Below are 25,197 nucleotides of genomic sequence, written 5' to 3'. Positions count from 1 at the left end.
CTCCAGCCCTCTTTCCATCACAGCAAACTTTTGCCCTTCATCTGCCTGAAAATAGGGTTGTTTTTGTCTGAATGGTCACATCCCAGAACAGTTTCAGCTGAAGAACATTTCCATGTAGGGCCAGATTCTGACGCTGCGCTTGGGACCTCGGGATTATTCCCTGTTAGGAATCAGAACCCCATGTGGAAGGCACTGCACAAAATAAGAAATACACGTAGCTGCTGTCTCATGGAAAGTTAGATAGAAATGTAACAACACATTTTCCATGTTAGCATGGCACGCTCTGCACTAAGTTCTTGCTCTTCTTACATCATCAAGTGAGGAGCAAATTATCCATGTTCTTCAGAACAGGAAGAAAAGGTGAGTTTTGTTTTAATTCAGAAGAGAAATCCTCTTAGTTTTCAAGAAGTATGTCATTTTCAAGAAAGCCCCTTCTTTCCTGTCTGCTTTTCCACTGCTCCATCTTCATGCAGCACAGCGTGCCACCCTTGCCTGATCCAGCACTATGTAATAGAGGGGTTATGCTTGGAGACAAATGAAGGTTGCTGCTCTCAGTCCTTGCCCAACAGCTTACTCTTTATGCAGTGTGCCATACTGGAGAGTTTGCCCTGGGTTTCGGTGTTGTTTGGTCATTTCACTTCTAATAGTCCTTCCACTTCCACTACATCCTTTGGGTAATGCTTGTTTGGAGGACAGTACAGTAAGTGACTGCTCCCTAATCTGATTTCTGATTCTTAGTGGCCTGGATATACCAGCATTAGTTTGCTATTTCAATCTGATCCATCACAGTCCTCTGCTACACAGGGCTGCTCTTTTATATCACTTACATGGCAAAAAACCAGCTTGATTCAGTTCGTCTCCAAAGCCGGGACAGCCAGGTCACATGTGTGCAGAGCAGAGATGATTAACAACCTCCTGCTGTGCCAAACCAAGGCCTGAGCTGCTGGCCAGGAGCTGCTGGGGTGAAAAGGGCTTTCTGCAGGCTGTGAGCAGCCTGTGTGATGCAGCGTGGTGGTTGCTGCTTATGCATTGAATTAAGACTTTGTTTTCTAGATGCTATCAGGATTCTCTTGATCCCTTTGTCACCAGTTCTGCAAATAATGGCCAGTTTCTGAATGCACTTTTAAGTAGAAATCCGAAGAATGTTATCCTTATAACCCGTGATGAAATTTACAGTAAATCAGTTATCAGAAGTATCTGAGAACAAGGTGAAGAGTGTCAAGGTGGGGATTGGTACGGTTATAGGCATCACTGCTCTTTCATTTATAAAGTAATATACTTCTCTCTGCTGTCCAAGTCCTGTAGTCTAGAAAGAGAGAAAACAGATAGAAGAGAGGTAGTCTCCCATACTGGAAGAACTGAGTTTGGTAGAAGGATGCTGCCTCTCCTATTCCATCAGAAGATCCTTCCTGGGAATTAGGTGAGGTTGGTAATGCTCAGGACATAGACCAGGCTTGTGGGCACTCAAGCCTGGAAGGATATTGCAGACAGGCATAGTCATTACCACCCACCTTTGCTTCAGAGCAGCTGGCTCAGGAAAGGCACAGTGGGGCAAATCATGATGCTGACAATATAATGAGGCAAGGGTCAGGGTAAGAACAGCTTTGAGGCCAGTGATTTGACTTGCTGGATCCTGGAAAAAACCTGCTCAAGTGTGATGGAGTTTGGGTGTGTTCCTGAGTCCCTTTGAGCTTTCCTTTCTCAGGGCTCCCTGTCATGTTTGTTGCTCAAACCCACTGAGATTTCTTTACCTGGTATTGCTAGACTGCATGTCCAACCCGAGATCTGAAATTCCACCATCCTCCCTCTCTCTCTCCACCAGCCCCAACCTGCAAGAAGGCATATGATCCTCCTGAACGTCAGGCAGTTTGATTAGCAGGGCAGGAGGATGCAGACAACACATTCATTGTGTTTCTTCCATGTTTGATATGTGTGTGGCTGACAGTGGCGATACTCTTTTTCATTATTATTAATTCATATTTATTTTTGTCAGCAAACAAGAAACAGATGTGTTTGAGCAGTGTTTGAAGGCCTATAGTCTCATAGGCTTCCTGCAGATTTGCAAGCTCTTTTGCAGAATCAAAGAGCCTTGACACCTGCTGGATATGATTGCACAAAGCGTGGAGTGGCATGTGCCAAAGTCATTCTGCTGTTTGTGTCACCTGTTTCGATGAGCCAGAAGCTGTCAGCCTCACCGCATGAACCTGAGACTGAAGTAAGGGCGTAGGTGGATGGGGAAGTTGCAGGATGGAAAGGGTGGATCTTCCTATGAACTGCCTCTTCCCCTCTGTCATACACCAGCATCAAAGATCTCAACTGTGACCTTTGGGGACAGCTGTACTTAACACGAAGACAAAACTACCTGTGTGAAACATATTCCTATGAACTGTACCTTACAGCTCTGACTTAGTATATAGGAAGGAGAATTCATTCCCTCCCAGCAGTCATGAATAAGCTGGCTTAAGTCAAGAGCCTTCTGAGTACCTCACAGTCGGCAGTTTTCTCTAGGTTGGCAGCTTCCAGTGTTACTAAAATGTGCCTGATGTAGGCATGGGGTGAAATGGTTTCTTCTCTACTTAGAACATGAGTAGCTCTTGTGCTGTCCCTATCCATCTCAGGGACCAGTGAGCAGGACAGGGATTTAGGAATTCACCGACATCATCATCTGCCAGAAGAACTACTCAACTGATACATGATATTGTAGGCAGGCTGGAGGATTGATGGATATATCTGATGAAGATTAGTGCTTTTCAGGTGTTTGGAGATCTTTGATATAAAGGCTTAAAGCTTTGCTTTTATAAAGGGACTGAACTTGGGTGTCTGAAGCAGTTTTTCCTGATTATAAACAACTGTGGGAAAGGTAAAAGTTGGAGCCATAGCAGGTGTGTGCCCAGTGAATTTGACACACAGAGCAAGATAAACTAATGAAGATTGATAAGCAGTCTGTATTTGGAGAGTTTTCAAGGCCAGGCTTATAAGAAAGACAGAAAGATCAGTAAGTAGTGCCTGGACTCTGCCTGGTGGGTGTGCTTTCTCGTGCAGGTTGTGGGAACAGGGATAGGTGACCTTCTTTCTTTTCCAGATCTTGTTGAATCCAACCTCAGTGATGCAGGGTCTGGTTCTGGACTCACGAGACTGAACTGCAGACAGATATTAAGGTCTCCGCTCCCTTTTTGTGTCTGTCCCTGACACCGAGATCTTTGGAGCAGGTGGAAACATGCATGAATCTCGTGGTGCTTACTAGGTCTGGAGGCGAGATCTGAACAGGGGGGCTTTCACCCATCATTCTTCCAAAAACTCATTGGTGTTCCCTAATGTCACAGGAAAGAGGAGTGTATTCAGTATCCTACAAAGCAGTGCAGTCTTATGTCTGTTCTCTGTTTCCAAATCTTTGTCTCTGTTGTTCTGCTTATGGGTGGATCGTAGAAGTAATTACTTGAATGAACCAAGCAGCAAAATACCCTAAGTGATCACCTCCTCCAAAGAATAACAACGATTAGGTCACCGTCTTTGCTTATCTCAGATCCCCATCCTTAAAATAAGGGCAACAATATTTTTCCTTTTAAAAGAGCAGGACTAACTTGTTCACATTTGAAGTATTAATTGGTGTTATTATTGCTACTCATACGGATGACAGGGAAACACGTAATGAATTCTGGTTGTGTTACAATAGGCTGTGGCTGCTGTTGTCATGACTAATGCTGCATAAATTGGCTGGGCTGCCTGTTGACCCTCATGTGAGCTGCACTGCGTACTTGCGGTCTGCTTCCACCAGCTCTCTGTGGTGAGGAAGTTCTGAGAGTGCTGAGCACACTGTGTCACACCTGTGTGCTTTCAGAGCTCGGTTCAGTCTGTAGAGCATCTCTGCGTGTGCTCAGAGCCGGGGCTGCCCAGCATGCTTTGTACTGCCGAGCAGTGGCAGCAGTGTCTCCCCTTCTGCTTTAAAAGACATAAAGAGGGAAGTAGCTTAGGCTGTCATCTCTTGATTTCAGATGCTTTCTATTGAATGGTTCCTTTTGGCTGTTACAGAATTGGTGCGGAAAACAAGCTCACTCCACTGCGTCTTTGCTCATGGCCAAACGTTGTTCATTCTGCCTTTTTATTCTTAGACGATATTTCTAATTATATTCCTTAATAATTTGCTAGGAATGACCTAGCAGGTGAGTGGGTTGATAAAATGGGATGTCACGCGTGTACTTGGGTAAGCAGGAGTGGCATCTTCCCAGCTGTCAGATGGGAGTGACTGTGATTCCCGCAGTCAGTCATCGCATGGGGCAGGAACAGCATTACAAAGGAGCTCTGCCCAACCCTTGACGGGCTGAGCCACACAGCCCCTTCCCATTAGGGCCATCTCTTCCCGGCACTGCTGGCCTTTGGCCTACCCCTCTGCCCCTGTATCCCCACAGAGGACTTCGGGTTGGTGTGTTTCTCTCCCTCCGCTGTGTGAAGTTCCAAGCCAAAGGCCACCTCTGAAGGCTGACTACACGCTGTGTTGCATCAGTGCCCACATAGCTCGTGAGTCAGCAGCTTGTGTGAGTTTCATACCTGTTAGGGATATGCCAGAAACCACAAATGTTCCTGAGACAGGAACTGGGAGTTGCCACTCAGCTGAAGACAACTATGTCTGCAGCAGGTATTATTGTAAATTAGTTTTATTTATTACATTGCCAGGAGATTGGATGAGACGAGGAAAATCAGCATCCGGGTTTCTAAAGCCCGGAAAGCTTGAAATCTTCTAACAAAAGTTCATGCATTACTGCACTGAAGTCTATTAAAAGGATGGCTAAAGCCTTACTGGAAGAGAGGCTACAAAACCATTAAGGATTTTGGGAAAACCCCAGTCTGAAATCAATTACAACACTCCTGAGGTGCACGGGAGCAAAATGCAAACATTTCTGTGCGTGTCAGCTTGAAAATATCATTATTCAAACAAGTGTTGGCACGAGCAGCAGTCAGTGTGGTGTGCAAGCCATGTGTCCTGATGCCAGGCCCCGGGCAGAAGGGCTGCTGGGGTCGGGGTAACCCAAGAAGGGGCATCTCCAGCCCCCCACACTGTCTCCTGCCAGCTCTGGCTGCCAGCAAGCCAGGGCTGCACGCCAGCAATGGCAAGATTGCTTCTCACTTAGCTGGGATACAGCCTTATTAATTTCATTCAACTGTTGGCTCAAGTGCCTCGAGCTGGCACGGATAGCTGTGACAGGGAACGCTTGTGTTGTGAGCACAGGAAGCCTTGTTCCCTGCCTTCCTCCTCCCCTGATATCTGTGGGGATTCTGAGATCGGTGCCATTTAGGTGCAAGGAGGAAGGGAAAGACTGAGCTATGGAGGGCTGGCAAGAGAATAGCTGCTCTTCGTTTGGGATCCGTAGCTGCCACTGAGATAGCAGTGATTGGTGTGCAGCTGTCTGGGAAGGGAGTTGTGACCCTGTGATGGAGGGAGGCGGAGTGCCTGCTGGCTGCTGGGGCTGTGGTTTGTGCTGGAGCAAAGTGGCACCACCGTAAATGAATGGGGAGTGGGGCTGGGGATGGGGGAGGATCCAGCCTGGTTGTTCCTGAATCGCTGTCCTGCGTTCAGTGAACACTTCAAGGCCAAGGCTGACACTGCTGAGCTTCTCAGGCTGTTCTCACTTCTGCCTTCTCCCTTCCAAAGCAAGGTTTCCTTGCAGTGTATATCTAACAGTGTGTGTTTCTGGCAGGGGTGGGGATCTCCTTGAACTGTGAACTGTAACAGGCATGGGAATCCTCCCTAAATAGCCTTGAAGTCTTTTTCCCAGCATACTTGGATTGTAAATGCATGCCAGCTCCACAGAAGGGCTGCTTGGCTGTGATCAAACAGAAGGCTTAATGATGGGAGATGTAAATTATTGCTGCGGTTGCCAATCAAAGGGGACCTGCACAGGAGTGGGAGGCTGGCTTTGCAGGGAGCTGCTCTGCGTTGAGCTGGGGCACAGCTTGTGATGTGCACCAAGGCACCTGGGGGGGAGGGGGGTGTTTCTGCAAAATGCATGCAGGTGACCTTAGCAGGACTCTGAGCTCTGGCAGTGCCTGGTGTCGCTTTGGAAAAGTCGGAAGCCAAAACTGTGTGGTAGTGTGAAGGATGGTGTTCTGGTCGCTGCTGGGGCTTTCCTACCCTCTCCCATGGGTTGTAATGGACAGATTACGTCCCTTCCCTCTGTAGCAACACGCTGTTAGGTGATGTGTTTGATAGCGGTGTCTGGAAAAGTACATAACTGGCACCCACCCGAGAGCTGTTTATAGCACAAGTTCCTAGAAGAAAGTGTGATAACTTCAGAAAGCAAGGAGGTGCCAAACTGCCCGGCAGGGAGCAGCAGTTTAACCCTTCCAACACCAATCGCCCCAAATCCAAGTGAGAATCGGTACCACGCGGCCCTGTGAAGGAAACAGCACCGTGATTCAGCAGGGACTGCTTGTGGCTGCAGCACAGCAATGCTGCATTACAGGCAGCAGCCCTGGGAAAAGCTGATGCAAGCCTTTGTCCTGACAAATCCTGTAGAAACAAGGCCTGAGGACACAGACCGCATTCTGACAGTGTCTCTGAAGGCACCTCCACTATGTAAATGGGCATCTGTCCTTCGGCCTTCATGAGTCCTCGAATGCTGCCTGGTTTTGTTACGCATCCTAAATAAACATTCTGCTGAAGAATGAAATGCCTCTCCAGTGCTGCCCTCCGACAGGGCACCCGCGGAGCTGCCGGGCTGGTGGCTCCAATCAGGTAGCTGCAACTTTTTTGCACTGAATGTATTTCCCCTTTCATTAATCGTAGACAGATCAGCTGTTTCTCCAGCCTTGTCAGGAGCTGCTGGAAGGCCTGCAGGGAAAAATGAGACTTTATTGCTACTGCAGCAGGGTGGGCTTCACCTTCCCTGTGTTAAGGAAGTTCGGTATATAACTGAGCACTGAACCCAAGTGTGTGCAAAACCAAAAACAACAAGAAAAAATCCCCAACCTAAAGCCCCAAAGCAGACATTACCTAACATGTGCTTGGAACAGAAAGTCCTGTCCTGTACACCATACGTCCTCCTTCCCTGTACATCCCTGTAAACACCACTTAGCTGTGTGTTTATACAGTGCGTACACTCCTTGCAGTTCTGCAATACCTTCACCCGTCCCACCCGCTGGACCAGTTGTAACAGGCACCAAGTGATTCCTTTGCTGTTGCTCCCTTACTTTATACACCTGCAATTTCCTGCTTTATACATCCAGAGACATTATGTAGCCTTTAATTTAATATTATTCATAGATTTTATTATTACTTCATAAAGCACCTTAACGAGCAGTATCTTTTTAATTATATATGGTAAAACCTAGAGAAACAAAGGAAAATTGATCCAATTTGTCATAGCTGGCTTGCAGAAAACCCTCAAGGTGACTGAGTATCACTTTCCATCACTACTGTATTTCACACCTTCCCAGCTCCTGTGTGTGCTATACAACAGTACAACCACATCATGGCCAAATGACTGTACCAGCTAACGTTTTCCCTATGTGTAGCAAAAGCTGCTGCAGCCATTGAAATCCGTGCCCTTTTCAAGGTGTCCACCGGGTGCTGTCTGGCACGTTGGTGAAGTGTGAGATGCAGCCCTGGTTTGTGTAGTTGGAGTATGTTTGAATATCAGCTGCGCCGTGTCCTGGATGCAGCATTAATTAACAGAATGGCCCCTCTTCAGGCCCCAGTGGACACGCATCCACATGGCAACTGTGAGCCTTGTCGGCAGCAAGAGATTAAGGAATTAATTGGCAGGGTTAATCTTCGTGTCAGGGTTGGAAGTGAATTGTTAATTTGTTTGGATGAACATAATGTCCTGTCCCGGTGATGGCAGGAGGGTTCACATGAGAAAAAAGCCTGTGAGGTTGCCCTTCCTGGGAACTTCTCTGTTTAACACCTCGAGCTGACAGACCTCCTGAATTCTCTGCCCCTGATGTGTGACTGCGCAGGGCTGCAGGAGGGGGCTGAGCTGCCTGCGGGCACAGCACAGCTGGTGGGAGCAGGGCTGGCTGCGGCCTGGCAAGGCCCTATTGAGGTACAGCCTCACTTTCCCGTCTTGCTCCTGTGTGCTGAGCGGATCGGATGGCTGAATCACAGATAAAGGATCATGGCAGCCTGCTCTCTGATCTCAGGGCAAGAGAGAGATCGCTGGTACCAAAATGGTGCTGCTGGGATAAGGAGGAGCAGCCCTGCACGTGGCGTGCAAAACTTGGTCCCTCTGTGGTGGTACTGATGTCTGTCAGACACGCATCTCCTCCTCCAGGACACTGTGGTTGGAGAATCTGTGTCAGATCAGCAGATGCTTTTCCTTTTCTACTCTCATTTAACACTTATGACCACAGACTGTTTTCCATTTTAGTATCTTTCTAATCTGTTTAGGCTAATGCATTGGTCACATCACATTAAGAGAGATGATAAAAGCACTTCAGGGCTTAAATTATTTAAATGAAAATTTAACATTTTGTCACTTGTGATCTCTTTTGTGCATCTATTAATCTAATTAGTTCAACAGTCAGGCTGGCTTTCTCCTCATGCTGTGGTCTGACCGTTGTGACTGACATAACCCGATTGTGGATGTGACATCAATAGGACTGCCCTATTTATTTTGGGACCTTTCTGGTTTTGCAATGATTCTATTTAACACCTGTGGTCATAATGTTATCCTCTTGATAACTCTTCAGTTTCTACTGACAACTCTTAATGTCTGTTCTTTCCTTTTCCCCAAACCAGGGTTGAAGAAAGTGTGTGCTCGTGTTCCCCAGAAGCTGAGGTCTCACTGTTCCCAACGTGCTCACTGTGAGTCGTGGCTGGGAGATGCCTATGACAGGTCAGTTGGTTTGTAAGAACAATCTCTTTATACACATGCATTTTTTCAGAAAGCCTCTGTGTGTAAATATGCACATCCCACAGCTGGGTACTGAGATACAGGCACAATCACCTTTGCTGTCTGTGCAAGTCAGTGTCAAGAATCTCCGTGCCCAATACCTAGCTTTTTGGGAGAATTACGCTGTTCCGAGGCACTGGGGACTAACAGCTTTTCACAGCCAAAAATACTTGGCAGCCGGTTTAGCCTACATATCTGCACTGCTTGTGCATGTTGTGTGTGACCACGTCTGATACCAGGCATCGGGGGCGGCTGGCTGCTTTCGGCATTCAGGTCAAACCCCCTCTTAGGGCACTGTTTGCTGCTTCAGCTGTGTCTTCTTCCTGACCCTGACAGCATCTCCCTTCTATTCCTCCCCTACATCCCTGTCCTCCCATTTCCATCCCGCAGCCCCCACAGTGGATGACTGTTTATTGGTTTTAACTCTGTACTCCTTCTATCAACTAAGACTACAAACGTCCTTCTGCTGCCCTGTGTGAGCACAGACTGCCAGCTGAATCTTGTGCTACAAGTGAAGTGCCAGTGAGCAGTTTTGCTAGAGGGGAGAGTAGGGGAAAGGTGTCCATTAGAGGTCTGGGACACTGAAGATGGTAGAAGCATATGGGTGATGCTTTTTATTAGGCTGTTGTAGAGATAGCTGCTGAGTGGTAAATACCTACAAATCTACCTTACTTGACACTTACTTATGTATCCAACTCTTAATCTGACTACAGTTGTTACTTGAAAGCACAACTAATAAGAAAACAACTGCCATCAAGTGACACAGCAAGTAACGTGTATTAGTATGAAATCATGTTGCTCTGCATGCCTCAGTTTATTTGGGGAAGTCTAGTTGTAGGTGTCCATCAAGCACTACCACCTGCTCCTACTTTCACCTTGCATTTCATGTTCTCACCCTCCAGGCAGCCAGATGGTTGAATGTAAGCCCAAACTAAGAGGGATTTCCTCCTTTCTTTTGAAGGGAAGGGTGCTCAGAGATTTATCAGTAATACAGTTGTACTTAATCACACTGAATCTGCCTTGTTATAAGAAGCCCTGGAATAAGCAGCTACTCTAGTCAAGTCCCACTTGAGTTACCATTTTGCATTCTGTGTAAAACCACTTTTCATATCTTGACTTAATATTGAAAGAACTTGTCTTAAAATGCCAATAAGGAAATGATAATGTAGTATGATTTTGTGTAATATTTCATGTTAATTATGTTTAATAATGATGATCACAGTGTAATTTGGAGCACGGACTGGCACCCTGTCTATGCTACATCCATATAAAATTTGAGTATTAGAAGCGAATGACCAGGCCCATGGGAGGCCTATTTAGTTCTGTAGAGAATCTACTTTACATGCGAGCCTGCACTATCCGTACTGATGTTGAGATATTATATAATCAGCTTTAGAAAAATGCAGCAGTCTGAAAGCCTCTTTTTACGTCCCTGTGCTCATCCCCTGCCCTGAGGAGAGCACTGGAAAGCAGCAGAATTTGATTGGAAAGCAGGCATTACTGCCATGGCTGTTTTGGCATGGAAGATGAGTAGAGCAATTGATTATCTTCAGATCAACTTTGTGAACTGTGTCTCCACACACTTAAGTGGATCTGTAGTACAGATTTAACAAAAGGAGTTAGGTGTTCAAATGGGGCAGTGAAATAACAGAACGTTCTATTTTAAGAGTTTGGAATATGGCCCAGTTCAGGAGTTGATTAAGTGATCTCTCTCGCTCTGTATGGGAATTGTGTTCCAGTTCAAACATCAGAGCTGCAAACACAAACCTGCAGTACCTTCTTTACCCTTGTATGGAAGAGGACATCATTTATTACCTGTTCAAACACATATTTTTAAGACAATTAAAAGACAACGGTTTTTCATCTGACAGACATTGAAACCAACAGGAACAGCGCTATGTGAGTTTTATACTTTTATTAACAAAAAGAGAACCCATAGGGCTCATTATTAGTACAAAATACAATCACGTTCCTGGATGTTAAAGTTTAACAGCATTTTTTTTTTTTTAATTTTGTCTCTCTCCAACTGTTTCACAGTTACTTATCAAAACAACCCCCTGCTTATTGAACTTATTGTGCAAACGTTATTTAAGGACCAATTTCTGCACTAAGCCAAGTGTCCGAGAGCAGAACTTGATCTTGTTTTCAACCCTCCATTCAAGGACCATGTGTGCTTCCTAAGAAACACATTTTAGTAGGTTTTTTTTTTTTTTGCAGCAAACAATCTAAGGCCACAGTTTATCTGCAAATAATGAAGAACAACTCATAGAAGGAAAAAACAACAACAACAAAGCACATCTTTACCCTTCATCTTTTGTTTGCCTGACCATGTTTATACCAATCAAACAGCCAGATAATACACATCACCTATCAGGAATTAAAGTTTAAAAAAAAAAAAAAAAAAGCACGTTATCTTCTTAAAGATAGTATTTTGAATTGTTAACATGCAAATTAATACACAGCCACAGTATTTTTCAAGTAACCGTAATGGTATCCGTTTAAGGAAATTATGCTTGTTCCCTTTCCAGGTGATATGTAAAAGAAAATGCTGCGCTGAGTGTATGGGCATGCCAACACTGACATAAAAGGCATGAGAGCTACATGGTGAGACTTAAGACAAGAAATACTCATTGTGAGAGCGTCCTTTCTAAAACATGCACTCAGATTTTGGTTAAAGCTGCGTTTGCCATAGATGACAATACTTCAGTTTGCGAATGAAAAATGTAACTGCAGCTTAGAAATGTGAATCTTCATTGGTATGTCTTTTACAGTGATGTAAGAGTGACTTGAGGTGAAGTGCTAGAAATCAGACAATGTAAGGAAGTCATACTAAAAGAAGACTAAAAATACATATCCGTATATGTGTGTAGAAAAATCCCCTGCTTCTTAAATGAGGACAGATTTCATAAAAAACATTCAGACTTCTTTAAACTGCAGTTACTGATGAAATGAAAGAAACTCAATTGCTATTCTTGTAGTGATCAGAGAGTACAATGTTTTAACCGCATGAAGCACCGGGTTTCATCCCAAAACCCTTCTGTAAGACATATGGAATAGTTCTAGGAGTTCAAGATTCCCTGTAGTTTAAAAGACTTGACTGTAAACATGCATATTGAGAATGCTGTGTTTCTGCTCCGTTAAGTCATCTGTTCATGGTGGATTACTTATTCCAATTGATGCTTGGCAGGAAGCAAACATTCTACTTTAAACGAAGGCAGCAAAGGGCTAAGTAATAAGATGTGCCTTCATTCTTAGCAGCAAAAACTTACTGTTCTACATGACCTGAGGAAGAAAACGTTAAAATATTGCACAAAAACAAAATTAGACAGCAAAAACAAACAAGGAAACACTAACAAAAAATAGGATGGATAGCAAATGACTAGTGCAGCCCCTGACAATAGATCTCTAGACAAAAATGCAGGAGTAATGAGAAGCATTGTGCCATTACCAAAGGATTTTGTTCCTCTGGTGTCTGCTTCCACTTCAATTATATGCTATATCTATTCGGGTATATTTAAGCTTCTCTCTATGCTTTCCATCTCATTCACTAACCACAGAAACTGCTCAGGGTCCCTTTCAGAACCTTGAAGTATCCTGGAGCTTAGACAAGTCTCTTTTTTTGGTCTCAGATCTGACCATAAGTACATTTGCAGAACAGAGGTAGGCTTATAAAGGCTTCCGAATAAATAAGTATTGTCCATATTGTGAAGTATACCTGCTGTTGGCAAAAGGATCTTCCCTTGCCATGCTTCCCCTTATCATGCTACCCATAGGCCTAAGATGCAGAAGAAGAACAATAAAGTAGAAAAGGCTAGAATAATTCCCTTAAGAAATCCCTTGAAAGAAAGCATAGTGCATAAGCTCATATCAAAATTCAGTTTTCTTTTACATACTCTTATCTTTCATTCAGTAAATGGTTGTCTTCATAATATTGCATAATAGCTATTTTGTCATCCATGACATCTTTAGAATCAGTATAAGTTAATAAACAGTACCACTTGGCAGGCTCTCATGAAATGAAAAGTTAAGCTAGAGTGAAGATTTCGCTTCACATTGTAGTAATGTTCCATTCCTGGATGCACACAGAAGCCCCTTAAACACTGGGACATCTTTTGGAACAATTTTCTACCCCACATTCTGTTCTGCTACCCATGTTCTACTCAACAAGTTCCCAACATCATCCTTACTTAAATTCTTCCAGTGTGTTCCATACAAAGTATACATCGTTATCTCTTCAGAGCGTCCTCATACCTCCAACTGTGAACTTAATGCAATACATCCATTTTTTTTTTTAGAAAGCATTCAGTAATTTTCAGTACTTCTCATGTATCCCAAGCAGAGCTGCTTCCCCAAAATCTTCTGTGCAGGCTAATCCAGCAGATTCTCTTCCGTCACCAGACATTCTCATACCTCCCTCTCCATTTCTTTTGCCTTTTTTGTACGCAAACTGAACTTGTGAAAAAGAAAACCGTCTCCTTTTTAGCTGCACTGTCAGCTGAAGCAGATAAGACATTCAACGCAGTGATCCTCATTACAAGCCCTCTTCAAAGCATTAATGAAACAGGCTGAAATTCTTCTACGTCAGTTGGATGTGGATCAACCTACAGGGAGAAGGAAGTCAGTAATTACTGCCTGTAGTTCTTGAGTTCTTGCATCCCAACACTTTCCCTCCCCCATGTGACAATAAATACACTTAAAGATTCAGCAGAGACTTTTAACCAAAAAGCTGTGTTTTTGGAGCCTGTTTGAAACCTGGGTTGTTTTTTTTTATTTATTTATTTTTATTTTTTTTTTTTTACCTCTGAATAAAGAGGTGGAGGCTGAAACCGGAACTCTTGTATGTAAGCAAACACAGGACAACACAATTGTTCCTCACAGTCGATTGGTGGTGGATAAGCAGTAACATGTCTGGAGAACTCCTCCTCAGACACTACATCAGCGTAATTTGGTGGTGCTGAAACACAAGAGATAATACTGTGAAATTTTAAAGTACTCTCTGGCAAGACAATATATGCATTACAATATCCAAGACCATGAAGACTATATATATCAAATATCATACACTGTCAGATTTTATGAAGTGCTCTATATTCATAAATACTGCATCTGGAACCATGGCATTAGTATGCTTAAGTAATTCAGCAGGCATGCTATGGATGCTTTTAGAGCTACTCCAGCAACATACTGGTATTTTATGAAGGAACTTTTAGGTGCCTTAGTTCTAATTGTACTGCAAAAATAGAACTCCTACTATCAGAGGTTAGTTATTTCAAGATCTGGTTAAAGTCAGCTAGAGGTGAAGAGACTCTTAAGGAAAGTTAGAGTTAGGGTATGCCCATTGTTCCTTTTGGATTTTGAGTTAGATTTACATGCCTTACTTCTCATGAGTTGTACTTCAGTGGTCTACATCCTTTATTGATCTAGTCCTTGAACTGCCACTGCTATCTTTCTGTTGTGAACAATATTATGTGGTATTGTAAAAAGTTTGATATATATTACCTTCAGGGTGTTCTGGCAGGGTTAAGGCCAGCCAACTCATATCCATACTAAACTGGCTGGTAATGCTGGAGTTTCTGCTTGAAAAGCCAATACATGGAATAGTGCCAATCACTACAGGCATTTCAATCATCAATTTCTTAGCACCGGGAATATGGATATACACCTGTGTGACACCCCCCAAATAAGAGAAAAAGACATCATTAGATTCCATTGAATTACTGCTCCCAGAAGCTGCCATACTGCCTCTGCTGCAGATCACTTAATTAGTTTTCTTCATCCCAGATGTTTAACTAATGTGCTGGCAGCTTTCGTTATTTTCCAGCCATTTCCTTCCTTCTATACCTTGTCTCCAGATGACATTTAAAAAAAAATCTAAAGCAGGTTGACTTCCAGTCCTGCCTTCCCACTTCTGAAGAGAACAACTAGAAGAACCCACTCGCTGAGAAATACTGTCCCCTGATAACCTCAGCAGGTCTAGAACTAAGCTGCTGCTTCCCTCAGAAACATTTTCCTTATTACTCTTATCTTTCAGTTTCAGAATCTCCTCATGGTTTTCAGTCTGTCACCTGCATATGATATTTATTGGCATTTACTGTTGCTCCCCAATTCAAAATTTAAGAACTGCTCAGTAATGAAAATTCTTCTGTCCCCAAAACTAATGTAGCTTTCAGCAGCTGCTATACAATAGTTGCATTTGTAAAGAAAATCCATACTTACAGCTAATGAGTATTCTACACGAATAATACAGCAGTCAAGTATAGAGGGGGATACAGGTGGAATTTTCAGAGTTTTCCCATTCCAGGTATCTGTACTCCCAGAGGCAATATGGTTTCCTCGCACATTGGCAACCATCTGACGGAACGTTTTTGTCTTCCCACTGGCCAGGTACGTTTGTGTTTGGAAAATGGCAGCTTTTGGAACAATCAAGCGAGAAGAACAGTTCTCGATTTCTGCATAGATTGGGATGGCTTCCCCTTAAAACCAGAAAGAGTTCAATGAGTAATTTGTGTTTGCCAGCTTTCTTTTAGAAATATCAAAGCTGTTCTGCAGCACGTACACCAGCCACCTTAAAAGTGAGAACAACACTTGCTAGTTTCCTTAAGCTAGTTTCTTTACGGAGTCGGCATCCAAGCAGAATTAAAGCCACTTACTACATTTTATGCATAAGCAATGATTCATTTTAAAACATTAAGTAAAATATGAACAAGTGCTAAAAGCTTTATTTGTAAATTACACACCGGGCTTCCTTCTATGCAGTACTAATTGCATTCCAGAATGTTCAATTTCCTCAATGTATCTAATATTATCAAGATTTGAAAGAAGCTGCTAAGGCTTTCTCTTACAGAAGAGTAAACCTACACAAACGGGACATGGAAAAACCCTATATCCCCAGTGATGTGTTTTATCCCCACCAAAAGCAACTTGTTCTTTATAACCAGATATTCATGGCTTTTCTGTTAAGTTTACTGATAGGGCATCTGTTCTATTGTTGCCTTTACAGGGATGAAAAAATCATGTTTAATACTTGTGTCCTGAAGGGTGAAAACAATTCCTCTTACCATTACAGTATCCCTTCCTCTCAATTTTGGCACTCAGAGATACCGGCCCAGAGGTGAAAAACCAACAGCCAACCATCTTCTCCTGACTTCTCAGAACAGGTGTCTATAAAACAAAGGGTTTTTTTTCCATTTTATTGCATGAAGCTGTCAATCACTTGAAGTTTAGTGCAACGTGTAAGAATCAGTGAAATTAATTCTAAAATCCTCCTAGATTTGAATCTTTGTACTATTCAGTGGAACTGGTGTTTGGTGTTCTGCCCACCATGTGAAATGGCAGCAAGTGTTGGCTATCTGAAGATAGGACTGTTTTAAAGCACAAACCTGCATTTAGAAGGTATCAAATGCAGAAGACAGAAACTGAGTGTATTTGAATTAATGTTTTTAAAATGATTGATTCAACAGATATTATAGGTGTTCCTTTTTAAAAGTCTAAGGAAGTATTGCTGTATTTATGTCCTTACATAACCCTAGTGCAGAAAAATGCAGAATTAATTCCATCTGCAAGCAGCAGTTAAACAGGTAAACTATTTTTATCTTTGTGTATCTACTAAGAAAAGACAAATGTATACACACTCAGCTAAGGTGATACATCTCTGTAACTTGTAATCCACACAAACCCCTAATATTTAGCATTGAGACAAAAAAAACCCAACATGCAATTTTTCCAATTGTTCTAAAAACTTTCCAGTTTTTTTGGTAGATTCCTTGTCATCCACTATGAGCAATGGCTGCTGTATGACTCTTTGCCCCTTACTGTGCAACAGCCTATGGTCAGCTCCATACTGTCCTTGCAGCAACCAGACACGCTGTCTTCACACTCCTGACATACACTGATGAATAAAAGGACTATATGCTGCTTACAGATGTCACTGCCAAAACAATTCTATAAGTTCTAGCTCTGGAGAGATTAAAATGTAAGCACATAAAAGGAAGGAAAAAAAAAAAGTGCTAAAAACAGCTCTTAGCTATGTTCATCATGATGAAATGTTAAAATTATCCTAGCATTTTAAATAAAATAGAAATTACTCATTCATATTTAAATGAATAACCATTTAGATCCCGTTGCTATCATGAAAATGCAAGGTATAATTTTATATTATTTTCATAATATGGGCTGAGATAAAAGAATCCAGCTCGTTAGCTTCTATCTTGCCTATTTTCTCATTACTTAATGCCTGATCTTTCTTATTACTCTTCAGTATTTCTGGTGACTATTAGAAGCTCTGCTTTAATGTGGCCAAATCTGTCATAAGGAAATAACTGAAAAGATCTCTGAAGCAGCTGCATGCATGCACTTAATGTTAGAAAACGACATGCAAAATGGAAGGATACGTAACATAATGGCCAGACCATAAATGACAGGCTGGGCATGATTAATACTCTTCTATAATTACTGTTCCTCAACCTACTATTATTGAAGAGTTTAGGACACTGCAGCCGTGTGAATGTAGTTGCTCTGGTAAGAGTAACTACTTTATGCTTGTGCATTATTATTATTAAGCATTATTTATGCATTTGAAGCCTGGATAACTTTTTGGCAAGAGCACCTCTGCCAGCAGGGTTGTAATCAATGGTATGAAAAAAACCAACACAAAAACCCAACAACCCTTCTCTGTTTGCTATTCACACAACCTAAGATCATCTATTTATAGAGAAGAGCTTAGGGAGCTTACATGCTTTCAGAAGTAGGAAAATGGCTCTCTAGAATTATGTGGAAATGGTTCTGGCTGGATGGAACATGATTTATTTTTTATTTTTTTTTTTAATTTCCTGCAGCTGGCCTTAAGGGAGGAAGGGGCACTGGGGGACCCTCTTACCAATAAAGCTGGTGAGTTGACATCGATATGGCTGATGACCTGAAGCTCTGTCTGTACGCTTTGATCAGGTGCTGCAGGTCTTTCCAGAATTGCTTTCACATAGTACTGAATACTGCCATACTTCCCAGTGAAAGAGGTCACCAGAGGTCTGAAACAGTCAGAAGTATTACCATAGGTTTATAATTCAGTTCCGAACACGAACACTTCCTGTGTATATAAACATTTACCAATTTACATGTTGTGCTTTTAGGGCCTTAGGGAAACTGTTACAAACAGGGCATGTCTACAACCTGGTGGTTGATTAAGACAAACATATAAAGCTGAGCTATCAGTTCAATATTAAAAAAACCATGAGTCAAAGTACATTGAGTTAATTTTCCACAACAAGCAGTGTCCAGCACAATCCCTTCAGGTTGTGTTATTTAACTTACTCTTGTGGGAGTTGAAAGCTGAAGGGAAATGCATGTCTTCCATCTGAGAGAACTAAGCCTTCCTCACCTGTAGGATAGAAATGGATAGTGTATTTTAGTTAGTCCATAAATAGAAGTACAAAGCAGAGGCTTGTATAAATTGTAAGCACCCAGATGCAAGGGACTGGTAGAAGCTTTTATTGATCCCAATGGGTTCTGGATTGGAGCCGACACTTTATTTATTCTGTAGTGTGACTTCAATGAAAAAAACATATCAAGGAAACGCGGAGTCCTTGAGTTTCAGTTCAGGATGTTGGCCAACCAATCCCAAACGACTTCTGCAAAGCATACAGTAAGTTTCTTCTCCTTTTTGACAGGACAGCGATTAAGGAAGTGATTATCCCTCTGTAATCGGCACAGTGACACCACCCCAAGTACAGCGCTCAGTTTTGGGCCCCTCACTTCAGGAAGAATACTGGACTGCATCCAAAGAAGAGCATCAAAGCTGGGTGAAGGGATTAGAAGACAAGACGTGAGGAACGGCTGAAGAAACAAAGGATGTTCAGCCTGCGGGAAGCCAAGGGGAAACCCCATCGCACTGTGTAACTGCCTGGAAGGAGGGCACAGCAAGGTGGGTGTCGGTCTCTGTCGGTCTCTCAGGTGACAAAGCGATAGGACACGAGGAAACAGATTAAGTTGCACTTAGGCGGGTTTAGGTTGGCTGTCGGGAAGAATTCCTTGATGGAAAGGCGGTCAGGCACTGAACAGGCAGTGGTGGAGTCACCATCCCTGGAGGTATTTGTGAGCCATGGATGTGGCACCAAAGGACGTGGGTCAGTGGTGGCCTCCAAGCGTGGGTGTCAGCCAGACGTGGTGACCTTAAGGGTCTTTTCCAACCCCAGTGACTCCACAATTCTATGGCTGCAGCTAATCTTTTTCAGTTAACAATTAAGCTGCCTTCTGCACTAAAAAGCTGCAATTTAAGGCCACTATTATGAAAAATAGTCTTATGAATTGATGTAATCTTAATACAGCTATTGAGGGCCTACCATCATAGCGCTTCCAAGGGCCCGACAATCCTTTCCTGCAGATAAGCGCTTACACAACGCACTGCCGCGTCCGTGTAACTGCTCGGCGCTGCCGGGGGTGGCACACTGCCGCGCACCGGGGCGGTAGGAGCTCCATCAGCCTCCGCACGCCGCTGCCCGCGGCCCCGCAGCTGCCGCCCGCAGGGCATCAGAGCGCCCGGCGCCGGTGTGAGCGGAATAGGAAAGGAAAGCTGCGGGCGGTGCTCCCGGCCCGGCGCTCCCGTGGCCGCAGCGGACACGGGGCATCCTGGCGAGCGGTCAGGACGCGGCTGCGGCAGCCCCGCTGCCGGTGCCACGCGGGGTCCCCTCCCGGCCCTCCGGCCGCGGCTCCGCAGCGCTGCCCCCCCCGCCGTCCCCCTCACCTTCGGCCGTGTGCCGCAGCAGGCTCTGCCGGACGTCCAGGTAGCGCACCTCAGCCTCCCGCCGCGGCCCCGCCGCCGCCTCCGCCCCGCAGCCCCCCGCCGCGCTGACGGTTCCCGCCGCCTCGCTCCAGGCGACTCGGGCCCGGCCCGCCGCCTCCAGGCGCAGCCCGCGGAGCGGCAGCGGTCCCGCCAGCTCCAGCAGCACCTGGCCCGACACCGTGTCCCCGCTGCAGTAGCCGCCGCGCCGGGCCTCGTCCTGCAGCACCAGGGCCAGCGTCTTCACCTTCCCCCCGGCCCCGGGGCCCGGGCCCGGCCCGGCCGCCGCCATCGCTCCCCGGCTCCCGGGGAAGCCAGCGGCCGCCGTCGACGGTAGCTTTAAAACCCGCCCGTCTCTGCCGGCGCCCGCAGCGGAAAGTCCCGCCTCCGGGCCGCGCCTCATTGGCCGCCGCTCGGCCGCTCGCCGCGCCATTCGTCGCGGGTGACGCTCGTTTTCCGGCGGGCGCACGGCCGGAGTGCGTGATCGCCGCGGCGGAGCCAATGGGCTGCAGGCGGCCGCGCGTGGACAGCGCCCCGATTGGTGAGAAAACTACAGCTGCTCGGACGGGGGACCAATGGCGGGGTACGGCCACCACGTGTACAGCTCGTGGATAAACAGGCAGGGAGGGGCGGGGCGCGGAGTCCCGAGGCGTGGCAAAGCCGAGAAGGGGCGGGGCGCGCAGCCCCGTGGCGGGAGGGGGCGCGTGAGGGGGCACGTGGCGGGCGGGACGCGGCGGCTGTCCTGCTGCTGGCCCTCAGTCCGTCCCGGTCCTGGCCACACGGCAGCCGGGGGGCTGTGGGGAGGTGGGCCTCAGGGGGAGCACAGTGCTGTGGGCTCGGCCTCTCTATGGGGCAGTGGGACTCACAGAGAATGGAATGAGGGCAAGGTGGTGCAGTGCAATGTATCCTCCCCAGTTTTTTGACCTAAAAGCTTAGGAAAACCCGCAGCTCTTCAGTGGTGAATGCATGCATGCCAGGAGGGGAGCAGGCCGGGCCCAGCAGCCGGGCAGCAGTGCAGCCCTGTGCCCCAACTCCAAGCTACGGCCCCGGCCCTGCACCTCACAAACCCAACTGCCCTCCTGGGCCGGCCGGTTACTGAGCGTAACGTTTCTGTACGAGGCTTCCTGCTTTGTGGTTGCCCAATGCCTCTTCTTGCAGGAATGAGTTGCCCGCGTCTACGCTGGTGACAGTGGCGCTTCTGCCTGAGTCAGCTCCGTGTGTCAGCTCCGTGCTTGGAGACTCCATCATCTGCTTCCTGCGTTATTACATCCCTGGCGAGCCCAGGAAAGCAGCAGCTCGGCGCTTCCCGGCTGACTCAGGTAATGACTGGGATTATCAAAAAAGGGCTTCCACAGTCACAGCCTCGGCTTTTAAGTAACTGACACGGCAGCATCAGCGTTCCTCGCCATCCGTGGCGCACCTCTGATATCCTGTCCTACGAACCACAGGCTTCTATTTAGGTACTTCTGTGGTGACGTCATTGCTGAAGGCCATGTAGGCCTTTAGAGCACCTTTCATTGCTACAAGTTGGCATTACTCAGTAACCGCGTGGGGAAAAGGAATGACGCTACAGGTGGAGTGAATTCACTGGCTGTATCTGGAAGCGTGGCCACGAGTTCCCCAGCTCACACTGCAGGCGTAACTAAAGGAACTTACACCGTGATGGCTGCATTGAGACAAATGTTAGATATTCGTGTACCTTTATGCTTTCTGAATTAGTTTTTACAGAAACTACAAGCGTTGTATCATGTTTGGGATGTGTGGTTTATGAAATCTTTGTTATTTTTTTATTTTTATTAATGGTTTATTTATTATATGGTATATTTTTATTTAAACTAATGCTGCTTGAGCGTCCAGTTCCACCTAAACCTCTTCCTTACATCCAGGTCTTCACATTAGCGAGCATCAGGTCAGTTCTGTAGCAAGCTAACAGAATGTGTTCGGGTAGGTTTATACACTGATTATTTGTTAGATTTGCTTGCATACAACATAAGCAATTTCCTGCAACTGATTTTGAAAGTACGATAAATGTAAGGAAAATAGGTTCTCAGAGCTCAAACTTGCCAGAAGAGGAATGAAAGTATCACAGAGATTGTGAGTCTCCACACAGAAGACACAAACCCATGTACAACGTTCCAGATGAGAAGTGGTCATAACAAGTGACCTCTGCCAAGATTATCTCTATTCTGGGGGGGTCAAAGCAGTGACTGGGAAGGAAGTGAAAAACTTGCTAGATAGAAGCTGAGACAAGGCTCTTCAGTCATGCATCAGTACTGGGAGGTTATCAGTTCAACTCTCCTGATCTTAATCAACAGCCTGACAGTTTTAAGACTGGACTTAAAGGAGGAGTTTGAGAAGGGTTTATAAACACTGCTGCCAACAGCTAATTTACAAACTGGATGTGAGATTGCTGTACTGTAACATCCCTCAAGTGTCTTCCTTATCCAGTACCAAACATGGTAGACAAAACAGTGACTACGCTGCTGTGTATTTCAGTGGAAGAGCCATGAGATACACACTACTTGATTGAATGTCTCACACATGCAGTCAGCAACAGCTGTGTAAACAGTTGTATAAACTACATATACTGGCCCAGAACTCAAAAGTACCACGTAAATTTCATAGTGGCATTAATTCTGCATGGCTGGGGAGGTTTGTCCGTGTACTCAGTCAGACCTTTATCTGCAAAATAGTCTCAACTTTGCAGTGTTTCCTGCTGAAAGAAGGTATTAAGTTCCACAAAAGCTCTCAGAATGTAGGGCCTTTTTACAGATATTCAAAAATCCTCTTTCTGGATTTGTTTGTGGAGTCAGGATAGGGAAGGATGAGGGACAACTCCCTTCTTTTCTAGTTCCTATCCTTTTACCAGTGAGTTCCTTTATCAGTGTTCTGCCAAAAATGCGGTCCTGCGATGGAGTGTGAATTCTCTGTAGTGCTCCCAGTCAGCACAGGAAGGCGACAACTGGGTATTGCTGACACTTGCTGTCACATACAGTCTTCTACTGCTTTTATTCCATTACTAGTAATTGAAAGGTCAGCCAAATTTTTCTTAGACAATTAAGTGACATTTACACATAGGAGACTGCAAAGAGCCGGAGATTCTTTTCCGAATGCTGCTGCAAACACAGTTTGATATGTCACCACTGCCAAGGTATGAATACCATTGAGCGTATTTTTAAGAGCCATACTGTACGTGGTCCATTTAGAAAAGCAGCTACTGTTGTACTGGCCCAGGACTCTATCAAGGCGCAGATTTTATCTTGACAGGTGTTTCTTCATGCAGCCTTTCAAACAAAGCACAATCCTCCTGAAGGGCAAAAGACCAATCTTAACACAAGACTGTGTCTGGAAATGGAAAATCACAAGTGACAGTAGGACTGCCAAGGGTAGTGTGTGTTGCACTCCATTGGTGGCCGAGAACCAAACTGTCAAGGCTCCTGCACTGAGTGCTTGGATGTAGCTCCTCACTATGATTACCTTCAGGAGGAAAGAGTGTTGAGAGGATGGATTAGAGAAAAGAGCTGAGGTGCAGATGATTATTTCATCCTTCCGCAGCAATGCTGTACCAGCACGTCCCCTCCTCACTCCCAGATGAACGACTGGGAGGTGGATGGAGATATACCGCCACAGGACAAGGATCCCCATGCCAGTTCTGAGCCCAGTGTGCCAGGGTTGCGGTCCAGCGTGTGAGAGATTGTGCTGTTTTATGCACTGGTAAAGAATAGACTTGAGCAATCTGCTGTTTGCTTAAATACTGCGCAGTGGATCAGATTGCTGGATCTGTTACAACTAGTTCTCTTACATAAAAGCTATCTAAATCCAGCACTATTTGGGTGGCACAGGATTGTTTGAGCGTGGCTTTGAATGCTTACAACTATAACAGGTTCTGCAAGGAGCACATGTAGGTTGAAATGTGGTTAGAACATCCCTCCATCCTGCTGCCCCCCGAGGACAGAACCATTTATAGGGTTTACTGGTGTCAGCACAATGTGAGTGGCCTTCTAGAAGGGCTTCTCTTGAGAAAGCTTCCTACAATTAATTGCAAAGTGTACCCCTCTGTTTCAGTGACTCTGACTTCAAAGCAAGGTGGTCAGCAATGTTCCTAGTAATATCAAAGAAGGATACAGATTTCTCCTGTTGATCCAACTCTGAAACGGCAATTGCATTATTCACGTGTGGCTCATGGTTTGGTGTTCAGGCTCAAGGGAATGCATAACCAGAAAGTAGATGGGGAATTAAACTCATTTGGGTTCTTATTTATGTGCTGGTGTAATTGTTTCCTGTTCTTGGCTGTAATTTGAGGGTTTTGATGGTACTGTACAGTGCATGTTTTTACACTTAGGCTGAAAAAATTTGAACTCGAAATGAACCCAAATCTCTTACCAGAAAACCTCATGCTGAAAGGAAGTGCAAGTCTGGATCTGAACTCATCTTTTGTTAGAGCATTCTTGCAAACAGGAATGTGTGTGTTGTGGTGACGCTTCAACCGTACCCATTCACACCAAGCGCTGTCGTGGGTTCATATCACTGCAAAAACACAGATGGCAGATCCAGCATCTTTTTATTAAAGACGGTTCCTAGTGCACTATTTGCTGGGCAGAATCTGCTTGAAGAAGTCTCCCTCGGGGCTATGTGTGGCTCTCAGCACAGCCCAGCAGTACAGCAATTGTCAGATGTAGATAAGTTCCATGTGAAGCAGTTGGTTTTTTTTTTTTTTTTTTTTTTTTTTTTTTGCAATGCCATTTCTGATTGCTGCTGTTGTTGCCCAGGCTTAGGAAAGAGACTGCTTCAGCAGAACGTGAAGATAACAGAACACTTTATGCCAAGCAGGAACATAGGGTAAGAGCTACAATGGATGGCAGTGGGAGTCAGCAGCCTGGGATACCACTGAGTGACGGGCAGGACAGGAAGCAGTTTGGGATCATGGTGGAGCTCTGCTAGTGGAAATGTATGCTTTAACATAGAACAGCATTACTTGGATTTTTCTGCTTTTTCAGTGTGGTTTTCAATATAGACACAGTTTATGTCCTTAAATTGATGTGTTTAAGCTCAATGTCAGATTGTTGGATGTTGTAAGAGAAAGAATGATGTTAGGGAAGTTGTGGAAATGTATTCAGATACTCTGCCTTCTAAGCCTGTGGTAGCTGAAGTTGTTCCATGATGTGGAATCTCTTTCCCTGTAGCACCATGGAAGGGTTGGATGTTAAGCCCACGCAGTTAACCCAGTATCACAAACTACTATGTTTTCCTTGAATGTTTTGGATCAAGCTTAAAGACTAAATTAGTATTTCAGTCATCGTGTAATTAGAGTGATGGGGAATGAAGGAAGATAGCACCATCACTGGCAAGGTGTCTAGAGGTGGGATTTCCCCACATGGCCCTGTTTAGGAATCAACCCTGACCAGCAGAAGGTGGAAAAACAAGCTTACTCCAAAACACCGCACCTTCTTTCCCTAAACCCTAGTGACCAATATAACCTTGGACCTGTAAGCATATTCTTGGTGTCACAAGAAAGGACATTGAGTTCCTGCCCCCTGT

The 25,197-nt window shown here is 45.0% G+C and overlaps 2 protein-coding genes and 1 long non-coding RNA gene across 14 annotated transcripts in view; 1 reads left to right on the top strand and 2 right to left on the bottom strand.

Annotated features, from left to right (window-relative positions):
* The window catches only part of FAM169B (family with sequence similarity 169 member B), a 266,727-nt gene that overhangs the window by 191,313 nt on the left and 50,217 nt on the right, over window positions 1–25,197 (top strand). For all 8 annotated transcript variants that reach the window (XR_005862587.2, XR_005862590.2, XR_005862585.2 and 5 more), the window contains exons 11-14: window positions 8,735–8,831; window positions 17,723–17,774; window positions 18,551–18,804; window positions 20,818–20,978. The gene's annotated coding sequence lies outside the window, so the exon portion shown is untranslated. The remainder of the gene's footprint in view (window positions 1–8,734; window positions 8,832–17,722; window positions 17,775–18,550; window positions 18,805–20,817; window positions 20,979–25,197) is intronic.
* ARRDC4 (arrestin domain containing 4) lies at window positions 10,789–20,107 on the bottom strand. The gene is made up of 8 exons (XM_015292275.3): window positions 19,624–20,107; window positions 18,195–18,261; window positions 17,764–17,911; window positions 15,947–16,049; window positions 15,105–15,361; window positions 14,388–14,550; window positions 13,688–13,842; window positions 10,789–13,489 (listed from the first exon to the last, which is right to left on the bottom strand). The coding sequence occupies exons 1-8, from the start codon at window positions 20,090–20,092 to the stop codon at window positions 13,433–13,435; spliced, it is 1,419 nt and encodes a 472-aa protein (XP_015147761.1). The 5' UTR covers window positions 20,093–20,107; the 3' UTR covers window positions 10,789–13,432.
* LOC112533186 overlaps window positions 20,974–25,197 on the bottom strand; it is a 113,497-nt gene continuing 109,273 nt past the window's right edge. For 2 of the 5 annotated variants that reach the window (XR_005862598.2, XR_005862602.2), the window contains one exon: window positions 20,974–24,186. This is a non-coding gene — a long non-coding RNA (uncharacterized LOC112533186). The other 3 variants (XR_005862593.2, XR_005862601.2, XR_005862597.2) reach the window with 2 other exon arrangements.

This window comes from Gallus gallus, chromosome 10 (assembly GCF_016699485.2).
Source record: "Gallus gallus isolate bGalGal1 chromosome 10, bGalGal1.mat.broiler.GRCg7b, whole genome shotgun sequence".
In the NCBI taxonomy this organism is placed as follows: domain Eukaryota; kingdom Metazoa; phylum Chordata; class Aves; order Galliformes; family Phasianidae; genus Gallus; species Gallus gallus.
This window is presented reverse-complemented; position numbering and strand designations above follow the sequence as displayed.